At 46.3% G+C, this 10,869-nt stretch overlaps 2 protein-coding genes across 8 annotated transcripts; one reads left to right on the forward strand and one right to left on the reverse strand.

Annotated features, from left to right (window-relative positions):
- Nucleotides 1–236: 236 nt before the first annotated feature.
- Hcs (Holocarboxylase synthetase) lies at nucleotides 237–10,731 on the forward strand. Of its 4 annotated transcripts, none has more exons than NM_001300246.1 (12): nucleotides 237–739; nucleotides 801–1,138; nucleotides 1,644–1,800; nucleotides 1,879–2,885; nucleotides 2,948–3,096; nucleotides 4,224–4,380; nucleotides 4,456–4,659; nucleotides 4,725–4,910; nucleotides 4,971–5,120; nucleotides 5,184–5,327; nucleotides 9,666–9,997; nucleotides 10,068–10,731. In NM_001300246.1, exons 1-12 carry the CDS (start codon nucleotides 598–600, stop codon nucleotides 10,243–10,245), a joined length of 3,144 nt encoding a protein of 1,047 aa, NP_001287175.1. In that variant the 5' UTR covers nucleotides 237–597; the 3' UTR covers nucleotides 10,246–10,731. The 4 variants fall into 4 exon arrangements, with proteins under 4 accessions (NP_001287175.1, NP_649542.1, NP_001287176.1 ...); NM_141285.2 differs by having other exon boundaries at nucleotides 4,242–4,380; NM_001300247.1 differs by having other exon boundaries at nucleotides 1,644–1,656.
- On the reverse strand, nucleotides 3,728–9,244 carry ksr (kinase suppressor of ras). Of its 4 annotated transcripts, NM_001300248.1 has the most exons (2): nucleotides 5,691–9,244; nucleotides 4,429–5,433 (listed from the first exon to the last, which is right to left on the reverse strand). In NM_001300248.1, the coding sequence occupies exon 1, from the start codon at nucleotides 8,973–8,975 to the stop codon at nucleotides 6,075–6,077; it is 2,901 nt and encodes a 966-aa protein (NP_001287177.1). In that variant the 5' UTR covers nucleotides 8,976–9,244; the 3' UTR covers nucleotides 4,429–5,433; nucleotides 5,691–6,074. The 4 variants fall into 4 exon arrangements, with proteins under 4 accessions (NP_001287178.1, NP_001287177.1, NP_524236.2 ...); NM_001300249.1 differs by having other exon boundaries at nucleotides 3,728–9,244; NM_079512.3 differs by lacking the exon at nucleotides 4,429–5,433 and having other exon boundaries at nucleotides 5,645–9,244.
- Nucleotides 10,732–10,869: the final 138 nt, after the last annotated feature.

A 10,869-nucleotide genomic window follows, 5' to 3' on the forward strand; every position in this document is an offset into this window, starting at 1 on the left:
TGCTATAATTTTTGTTCTGCTCAATTCACAAGTCTCTCTGTGCATGTGGTTTTATTTTATTTTTGGTCGATGTAAGGAAGGCTAGATGTTGTAAAATATACGTGTGTCTTTTAGTTTTCATTTAGGTTTATTTTTAAGCCTAATGTATTAAATGAAATAAATACACGAACGTACGCTTGCCAAAAAAAAAACCCGCCAGATATGACCGAAAGCCGCCGGGCCGGCAGCACTGTCCAGTTAGTTTATCTTCTATTTTGATTTTCTAATTCGACTCTGCTCGCGCTAATTTTCGTGATAGAGAATATTGGAATATTGGAATACGCGTATTGGAGTATTGGAATTGGAGAATGCAGTAATCAACAATAAAAGTCAGTGGACAAGGGAATGCAGAAAGTGTGTCAACTGGCTAAAAACGGCGAATCAGGAAGCGCTCCTTTGGGCAACCGATAAATCCGCCAGCCGAGCAAAATCGGAGCCAATTACGAAACCGCCATTGATTTTGGTTCCCATCAATATGTAAGTTGTGCCCCGGCTTCTGAATTAGTCCCCAAAAAACTTTGAGTCCGCGGAGGAAGCAGTACCCACCAGAAATCTGCGATGTTGACCCTGTATTACGTGAGTGCCACCGTCCTGCAGTCCTGGCGCATTCAAAAGGCGTGCTCCAAGATCGCCGAGCACCTCGCGCAGCCCTCGAGCATCGCCTTCTATACCCTCCAATCGGGCAGCGATGACGGATTCGGTAAGTGGCGGCGTCATTGGAAGGCGTTCACGCTTATATAGACTGCCTGCTTCCTCCACAGATCCCGCCCTGGCCAGCTCGGAGTTGTGCTGCAATCGGAACGCGGCCAAGGTCACGGACATCCTGTGGCTGCACGCCAACCAGCGGGGTTGCTGCCTGCGTCCGCTGCAAACGCTACACATCACGCCTTGGATCAGCTTTCCGCCGGCGCCCAGTCTGCTTCCCTTCTCCTATGCCGCCGACACGTTAACGCCGGCGTCCACGCCCACGGAGGCGGACGTCCCGCGCCAACAACGGGTTTCGCTCTCTGCCCAAGGGGAGGAGCGGATGCAGCTGCTCCTTGAGGCCGACATAGAGCCACTACAGCGGCCCAGCTCCGAGGACACATCAGCAGTACGGGTAAGTTAACCCGACGGCGTGTTGCGTTTTTTTTAATCTCCAAATCCATCAATAAAAAACAGTAAGGCTTAAGCAAATTCAAGTTATAAATGTTTAATTGCCACAATTCGGAGTCCACAAATACATGTTTATACATGTTTATTTGCAACAGAATAGTTCAAAGACTTCAGGATGTAGGAATAGCTTTTTAATGGACTTTTAACTACATAGTTTGGAATTCACCATTAAAGGGGGACTACGAATATTACTCCAAAGTATCTTAAGAATGCTACCGTAATTAAAGTTAGCCCACTTTGTATCATCATAATGAGAACAGATAGGGACAATCGACCTTCGGGTGACGCCGCAATGTGGACGGTGTTGCGTGCGGTAATCTTATTAAGATGTACATGGTTGAATCGATTAGAGCGCTGGCGTCATACATACATACATACGACTACACTAACTAGGGGTATCCTCTCGTGTGTCCTTTCTTCTTCTTGCATGTCGGCGGCCCATGAATCAGCTGGAAGATTACGGTAAGCTAATTGCTTGGAAAATAGATTCCCACCTGGCGGTGCTCATCGAAACAGACGTCGAGCACTTCACGAAACTTTTGATAACGACTTTCTTGAGAAATAATTTATGCATTAACGATCAGCTGCCACTTTTGCGGATTGAGTGTAAGCTGCACCTGAAATCGTTTTAAGAATTTGACTTCATCTTAAAAATCCCACTGATTTATTGTTTCTCCCTCCCAGCGGTGCAACGGGAAGGGGATCCGCAGCCCTTTGAGCTTCTGGCCAAGCATCTGAAGCGGCAATCCCGCATAAGCGTCGGTCTGGACAAGGATGGATGGAAGAAGCACATGGAGGACTTGCGTGCCGTAGGTGTGCTGGCGCACCAGGCCACCGAGTTCGAGTACCAGAGGAATCGCTCTGAGGGAAGAACGAAATCGGATCCCACCACACATGATCAACGCCCGACTTCGGAGCTTTTGGCCAAGGCTGTGGCCGTGGTGGAGCCCACCAACAAGGCATATCTGTCTCCGGCAAGGACGACAGAAGCCTCGCTCAAAGCCGAGGCCAAGGGAACGTCAACAAAACCTTTTCCGACTAAAAGCGATGCCAAACCCGCCACTCTTGCCAAGAGCGAGGGCACGCCAGCCACAAGCAAAGAGGACTCCAAGTTAACGCCAACTAAGGGTGCATTAAAGACAAGCGAACTAGAGAAACTAGCGGCTGTCCAGGCAGCGCAGCAGCAGAAGAAAGAGGCAGTCCAGGTCTCTCCCGTCAAGGCTGCTTTCTTAGCTAAACCACCTATGCTAAGTAAACATGATGAGCCTGATAAGGCATCAGATCAGCCAACGAAGCCCAGGAAATCCTTTGAGGCGGTAAAGCCGTTAAATTCTCCTCCGTCATCCAGAGCTGCTCCCTCGCGTCCTGTGCTGCAACGCAACAAGGATAGCCTGCAGGACGCAAAACCATTGAATGTTTTGGTCTACTCAGACAGCGCCAGTGCGCGGGAATCCACATTGGCCACTCTGCAGCAGCTGCTGGAGCGCAATGTGTACACGATCTATCCTCTGATGCCTCAGCAAGCGGCTCAAAAATACTGGACGGAACAGACTGCGTTGCTGGTCGTCTGCGGATCGGTGGCACACGGAATTGGGCAGATATTGGTGGACTACTTTCTGCAGGGCGGCAAGGTGTTAAGCCTGTGCTCGGATATACTGCACTTTGTACTCCCCAACTATCGCACAGCGGAGGTAGGACTCTGTTTTGTGGAAAATATACCCAAATTCGCCAACATCCATCCCGTGTTCTACAGGTTCGAGAGCACGAATTGGTTCAGTTCTCCTATGACAAGTGGCAGCGGGTCAAGATGATGCACCACATCTTTTGCTACCAACCGTCGCCGGTGAAGAAGCACTTCTCCACTGACAGCGAGGAGTCCACCAAGTCGCACTCTCGCAAACCGTAAGTAGCTATTGCTGCTCCCATCCAGACTGCCAGTGACCAAAACACATTGCTAACCTTGCCGATCTTCTTAATAGTGCCAATAACAAATAGCCCATTAACTGAGTATCAGTGTATTTGAAACCGAAATGTTGCATGTTTTATACACCCGAAAGCCCTATTCAAGTCGATTATTGCACAGCCGTCGGGTAAATTGTAAAAAAGAGGCCAAGTTATAACGCTTTACTTTTTAGACCCTTGCAGAAGGTATATATCTTCCAGTCAGAAGTTTTCAGGGCTTAAAGGGTTAAAAGGCACTTTCTTCATTCTTGATCAGTTTTACCAGCCAAGTCCGTCTGTTCATCCAGTTTTAAGGATTCTAGCCTCTCAGTTTTAAAGCTGTTTGCATGAAAAGACTTCCTCCTGAAATATGTAAGTAAGAAAAGGGAATAATCGGTCCTCTATTTCTTATAGCTTCCATAGGAATAATCGAAAAATAAATGAAATAAAAATGGAATATATAATTCCCGTTTTAATTTGTATTATATTTTTTCTTGACATATACATATGTAATTTCTGCAAGGGTATATGAACTTCGGCCTGCCGAAACCAACCTCCTGTCTTGTTTCATTTATGTATATTATTACTTTTTCTGAATGGGGCTTGAAATGAAATGAATTAATCCTAATTAATCGTTCTTATACTAAACCGATTCTAACCAATTCCAATTCTCATTTTATTTCTCAAATGTTTCATGCTCAAATTGGTCTCGTTTACTCTAAATATGGCTTAATTTCTATTTGATTCGGTGTGCACTGTAATCCATCTATCTAAACTCCGTTTTCAATCCGCCTAACTAACTAACCTATCTATGTTTTCTGTAAGCTCTCTTAACTCTTGTTTTTTATCGATTGAATGTGCCATCCATGTAATTTAATTGTTTAATTGTGTTATAAACATTTGGCATTTCAAACCTTTTCACCATCCTGCTACGTTTACCTTCTAAATCCTTAAATTTCTGCGTGTGCTTCTATATGTGTGTGCTATCACTATTATAATCCATCCTACCAATAACTAAAATAACAACAAACCAAAAACAAACAAAAATCGAAAAAAAAACACAAATCAAACCACGAAACGCTGCTCAGAGCTCTAGTATGTCCAAGGTCCATGGAACTGAAGGATCTGGCCGGTCACAGCCACAATTTGGATGTCCATGTGCTGGGAACCGAGGAAACCTGGAATACGCCCAGCTTGATGTTGGCCAAAAGCCTGCAGAGCGGCGGAAAGGCCGTCTTCTCCCAAGTAAGTGATTGCTCATGTAAATATAACAAACATATATTAAAAAAAAACATTCCTATGAAACAAAAAAAAAAACAGGTGCACTTGGAAATGAATCCCAGCGAATTTGAATCCGATGAGACTAAGTACTCCATTCTAAAGCAAAACGAGCGAACTCGCCTCGAGATATTTGCGGATCTCCTGGGAAAGTACTTGGATGTGCAGGTCCGCGGTGGAGACGGTGTCGACCAGCCGCAGCCTGGAGTTGTCTACAAGCACGCATATTTCCTAGGTCGGCACGAGGTCAGTTCGTCTCTCCATTTGTTTTGGCATCAGAATCCAATATTCTAGCTCTTTTTGTTATTCAGGCCAAGTTTGAGCTTCTGGAGAAGCTACGTCTGCGCTGCAGCGGATCCGACAACGTGATAGCAACGCCGAACCTGACGATGAAGTTCTGTGGCAAGGACGATAAGCCTCCAGTGGCCAACAACAATGTCCTGCCCATACTCATACATTCCTGTCCGGATGACTTCTCCACCGTGGATTACTTCGATGTGAGCGCATTCTAATTCTAGTCTATAGCAGAATTAACCCAAATTCCTCTTATTTTAAAGAATCTTAAGACGGAACACATCGGACGACTGGTCATCTATGCACCGGTGGTCAGCAGCTCCATGCATCTCATAAACAACCTGGAGCTCATCCACGGCCTGGCTGTGCTCCCCGTGCAGCAGACGTCCGGAGTGGGTCGCAGAAATAATCAAGTTAGTACTCTAGAAGCATCCAGATTTAAGTTCTTGTTGAAATCATCGCTTTGTGCTTTCCAGTGGCTTAGTCCGCCGGGCTGTGCCATGTTCTCGCTGCAGCTGCACCTGACCATGGACAGCGCTTTGAGCTCTCGGCTGCCTCTGTTGCAGCACCTTGTTGGAACGGCGATTGTTAATTCGCTCCGCAGTCATGAAGAGTACGGGGTGAGTCAAGACTGTAAAGTTTTACCATTTAGTTGAATCTTAAGTTAAGATTGTTTCGATTATCTCCGCCTGTGGGACGATGGGACGAACCTCAGGATCTGTAAAACTGCCAAGTGCACAAAGTGATTTTTTAGGTTTAATAAGTTTATTTGACATTTTGTTTCGATTTCGCATTTAAAGTCCATTTACTATATACACTTGACCATACATAATTCACAATATATATTTAATTTAACACTAGTCCGTCATATACAATACATTGCTGCTGTATATACATGTATATATATATATATATATATATATATATATATATATATATATATAGTTCTCTTACACATAATTAACAATTTAGAAATTGCTCACCTGATTAACGTTTACATTTATGTTTGCCACAGTGCTTGTTTGTTTGTTTGTATATGTATGTCTATGCCTTCTCTGTTTGCCTCTGCTCTTAAACATTTAAGCGTTTTGTCTTTTTCGAGTTAACATTTGATTTGCCTTTGTTTCGTTTGCTAACAACTGCAACTGGAGTGCTCCCGATACATGCCTACACATATGTATGTAGTTTTTAAAATGGATTGCTATAATTTGGTAGTTACGTTTATGTATTTACAATCTTCGCTCGGCTCGATAGAACTTCGCCTTGGGAGAGAGTTTGTGTAGAGTGGACGAGGGCACAAAGCGAGCTAGCTTAGTTGGTAGATCGAAATTGTACTAGACAGTGACAGTGGCCATGCTGCAGTTCCCTCAGAACACGGACTCGGCGGAACGGGAAAGGTTGACGGGGTGGGAGGGACTGCGCGCCAGACGCTTCTTGGGAAGATGCTCCAGCAGGGAGAGCAGGCGTGCGAACTGCGGCCGGTGCTCCTTCTCGTAGGTCCAGCACAGCATCAGCAAGTCCTTGACATCCCGTCCAGACTGCAGGTTGGCCAGCGACTGCTTCATCCCACGGCCAACCTGCCAGATGATCGATTCCGCCGGCTGATCCTTGAATGTGAACTCGCCGCAGATTAGCTCGTACCAAACGGTTCCGAAAGAGTAGACATCGGAGTATGGGGTGAACTCCAGACACTCTCCACGCGGCTTCTCCGGCTGCAATGCTCGGATTAGCTCCGGCGCCAGGTAGCACAACCAGTTGTGGGGCACTCCTAGGCCCATATCACAGTAGAGCAGCTTGGTGGAGCTGAACAGCCCAAAGTCCGTGATAATCACCTTGCCGTTCTCGATGAAGATGTTCTTGGTGCGCAGATCTTTGTGGATGATCTCCCTTGCGTGCAGGTAGCCCATGCCCTGGGCGATCTGCTGGGCAATGAGGAGAGTCCGGTTCATGGCAAACTTCTCCCGACGCTGGTGAATATACGTATACAAGGTGTTGCCCTTGCACAATGAAGTCACAATGGCCAAATATGGTGGGTTCATGCAGGCTCCCATGAACAGCACCAGGTTCTCGTGTCGAGTGTTCTTGAAGTTGGCTACCTCGCTGCGAAACGTCTCCAGCATGTGTTCGTCTTGCAGATAGTCCTCGTTGAGCAGCTTAACCGCCACATCTCCGTGCCAAAGGGCTCGATGCACGGTGCCGAAGCGTCCCTGCCCTATCCGCTCGAGCAGAAGCAGATCACCATACGGGATGTCCCATTCCTTGAGTGAGATCGAGTTCTGGCGCCATTGTCCCGAGTCTCCGTCTTCCGTTGAATCCACACGAACGGGTGTCCGGTCCGAGTCCGTGCTGGCACTTCCAGACAAGGAGACTGTCTTGTCGCTGTCATTTGACTTGTGGGTATCCGTGTACTCGCTGGTGAACGGCGTCCTCTTATCCACACCGGCTGTGCTCAATTTTCGCGGAAAGAAACTGCAGGTGCTGGTGGTGGTTGTGCTATTGACCAGACTGCCCGTCAAGGTGGCCGCAGTAGAAGCGTTTGAAGTTTGGCTACCGATGAGCGAGCTCATGTGCCCGTTGGAGCTGCTCACCAGACTATCAAGTCCTCCGTTGGCTGTTGCAGGCGCCGTGGGGAATTGCTCTGGCACTGGTTCATTGGAGATGAGCGATACACCACCGCTTCCGCCACTGCTCGTCACCGTCACGTTGGGAAAGTTGAATTGACTCGGCTGGTGCTTGCCAAGCGAAGGCGTAGGTAACAGATTGGCGCTAGAGCTGCTGCCCGCCTGATCCAGCTCGCGCTCCCTTTGCTGGAACAGCGCCGGACTGCTGGGCGTGGAACTAGTGCAGCTGGAACTCGGCGAACTGCTATCGCCGTGCTGCTGATGCAAGGGCTTACCCAGGGTGCTCTTTTTTACCAAAGGGGATCCTTTCGCCGCGCCATGCACATGCGGCAGACTGGCGTATCCTCCCTGCTCCTTTATGTGCCGAAACTCGTCCACATATTCTCGTGGAAGTCCACAGGAGGGCGGTACGTGCGGTGCGCATGACTTGTGGCAGATGTACTTGCAGTCGGTGCACTTCATCCAGCGGTGAAAGACCTGCTTCTGGCACAGGGTACAGGTGGCCATGAAGCCCAGGGCCTTGGTGAAACGATGCTTGATTGCATGACCCATGCCCACGTGACCCACGCCCGGAGAGCATGGCACCATAAGCACGTTCGAGGAACTTCCTCCGGAGCTGGCATTAGTATTTGGGTCCACAAAGATGTCCGAGCTGGTGGAGCTGTGGCTATCGGGGCTGGGATCAGTGGGCAAACGGTTGCGGGCTAATTGCTCCCCGTCCACTTGCACATGACTCTGGCTCAGCAAGGTCTGGTGCTTTCTAGCTGGCGGCGGGGTACCACGACTCCTCTGTGGTGTTCCATTAAGGCTGCTGCTCAGCCCACTGGAAGGCGTGAAGGGCGAATTGGGTGGCGAGGGCGTAAGGGTTAAAGTCAGCTGGGAACCCTGTGTGCTGTTCAGCTCTTCTGTCGCTGAGGGCGATTGGCGGCCACTTTTGAAGTTGGTGGAGTTGGCCAGAGCGGAATTCTTTCCCTTGACACCATGCTGGCGATGATGGGTTCTCGGGGAGGCGGTTGAATTGTTACCCAGTCCAATGTTTCCCACACTGCCGCGATGAATGTGGGTGGGCCTGTCCCAGGAGTCCCAGTGCCACTGCTCTGGATCGTTGTTGCTAGCCGCAGTACCGCTCTCCAGCGACTCCATGCACTTCCTTAAGTTCTGCATGGCCCTGGTCAGGCGTCGCAGTTCCTCCTCCTCTCGCTGGCTGGGGCTGTCAGCCAGGAGTTGACGGATCTCCTCGTCGCTGAGACGCAGGCTTTGCTCTAGAGTGGTCAGGCGAGCAAGGCAGGCGGTAAGAGTCCCCTGGCTAAGGCCCACTACGCGCAGCCATTGCCTCAGTTCGTTGCCCGTTGTGTGGGGCACAAGCCCGTTGGCCGGGATGCGCTCATTTAGCCGCATCTTCGCCAGCAGCAGCTCGGAGAAGTATCGCACCAGCTTCGACTCCAGGCAACGAATCTCCTGCTGCGTCAGCGTGGAGCTGATCGCGCACTGCGTTCGCAGGCCCTCCAGATGGTTGGCCGAGAGATCAATCATGTCCTGAATGATAACCAGGTTGCTGTCTACGGACAGCGAACCGGAGATGGGATCGTTGGCATTGGTGGAGCCCGTGTCTGGAGCCGATGCGGGTGCGTTGTTGTTGCTGCTCATCCTGCTTATTCGCGACGGAGTGGAGCCCGATTGATTTTTTCAGACGCCCCCTCGGGGACTCGACGATTCGATGGGACCAATGGCTGGGACTCCGCCCCGCATTGTGGCCCTCGCCAAGCGACCTTGACGTTCGGTGCTCCGGCTATCGCGCACGCTAACGCCCGCAACTCTAAACGGCTTAGGCAATGCGAAAAAGCAATAATTTGTACAAGTTCCTCGGCTGTTGTTGAAATTTCTCTACACCCAAGTAGCGCATCGAGAGAAGTGTGACCATACCCGGGAGGACTCCTTCTCACTGCACACCAAAATGTACTAAAAGCACTTATCCGAAAAACTTAGGGGCACTCCTCTGTATTTAAAAAAAATAGAACGTTAAGTATTATTATTCTTATGTTGTAATTATATTATGTCTTCGAGTGTATATAGCATATATATTTCAATTCTATTTGAAAAATTAATCCAGAAATTATTTTCACATTTTTATTTTATTAGTCGAAATAAGTCAAATATTTTAATATTTATATTTTATTATTTGGAAATGGAAATTAGGTAGATATTATTTTAATATTTTAATTTTATAACTAAAAATAATTTTTTTAAGTTAATATTTGATGTTCCAATTTATATTTTATGATATGTAATATTACGGAGATAGGCGAGTTTTACTTAATTTATTCATATCACCTTCAGGTGCTGGATATTTCCATTAAGTGGCCGAATGACATTTATGCAAATGGAAATCAGAAAATTGGGGGCCTCGTCATTAATACCACACTTCAGGGATCCCAAGCCATCGTCAATATCGGAAGTGGAATTAATTTGAACAATTCAAGACCAACAGTTTGCATCAATGACTTGATAAGAGAATATAATACCCGTGTCCCGAACAACAAGTTACCTATACTTAAGTACGAGCTACTTATTGCCATGATATTCAATGAAATCGAAAGACTTTTGGGAGAAGTACAAAACGGAGACTTTGATAGTTTTTATGCATTATACTATTCGCTATGGTTACACAGGTAAATTTAAAACATTTTTAAAATACATTTAATTTGCATATTACATTTACTAACATGTTTTTATGTACAGCGGGCAATCTGTTAAGATTTGCCTACAAAAAGATCAGGAAAAAGAGGCCGAAATTGTGGGAATCGATGACTTTGGATTTTTGGAGGTGAAATTACCAACTGGTACTATAGAAATTGTGCAGCCCGATGGAAACAGCTTTGATATGTTGAAGGGATTGATTATACCCAAGTATCAATAGTGAAATGAAGCAGATGTGAAAACTCATATTATTCCCCGAACCCTCTAGTTTAATTGGCCCTTAAGCAACTTGTACTTTTTAGGCAAATTTAGGTCAATTTATAACTACGTAAAAACGTTTATCCTTATAAATATTTACAAGGTGATTCTTCTTAAGTGGCTTTACGAAATAATAATGGATAATTTAATCCACTAAATTAAATACTGCCAAAGAGAATTATATGTTAAAGGAAGTCTCAAAATATTTATAATGACAGGTACATTTGTTTGTTCCCTATAAACCAGTGTTTGGAAATTACTTCGTAAGATAATCGCGTTTGTTACCATTGTTATCGCCATCGATTCCTCTGCATACGGGTGTTTTTGAAATTTGAATTTAATAAATACATATTCGATCATTGCTGACCTTAGACCACTGAGATTAACTGCCGCACAGGTCTTATCTTAAATTTAAGATGGATTTTTTTATTACATAATTTTTTTATTCTAAAATTGTTTATTTTATTATTCTTCTAAAATTTTTTTTTGAACTGAACTTTCATTAGAAAGTTATATTTTTTAAAATTTTTTTGAACTGAACTAAAGAGAGCTTGACAGTGTAGTTTCCTATAAAATTGTCAACACT

Source organism: Drosophila melanogaster, chromosome 3R (genome assembly GCF_000001215.4).
Source record: "Drosophila melanogaster chromosome 3R".
NCBI lineage: Eukaryota > Metazoa > Arthropoda > Insecta > Diptera > Drosophilidae > Drosophila > Drosophila melanogaster.

Bases quoted from the DNA above. Each gene is read 5' to 3' on its own strand.
- Hcs (NM_001300246.1), top strand. From the start codon at position 598: ATGTTGACCCTGTATTACGTGAGTGCCACCGTCCTGCAGTCCTGGCGC. The intron at 1,139-1,643 runs GTAAGTTAACCC...CCCATGAATCAG, and splicing joins AGGACACATCAGCAGTACGG to CTGGAAGATTACGGTAAGCT. The intron at 5,121-5,183 runs GTTAGTACTCTA...TGTGCTTTCCAG, and splicing joins TGGGTCGCAGAAATAATCAA to TGGCTTAGTCCGCCGGGCTG.
- ksr (NM_001300249.1), bottom strand. From the start codon at position 8,975: ATGAGCAGCAACAACAACGCACCCGCATCGGCTCCAGACACGGGCTCC.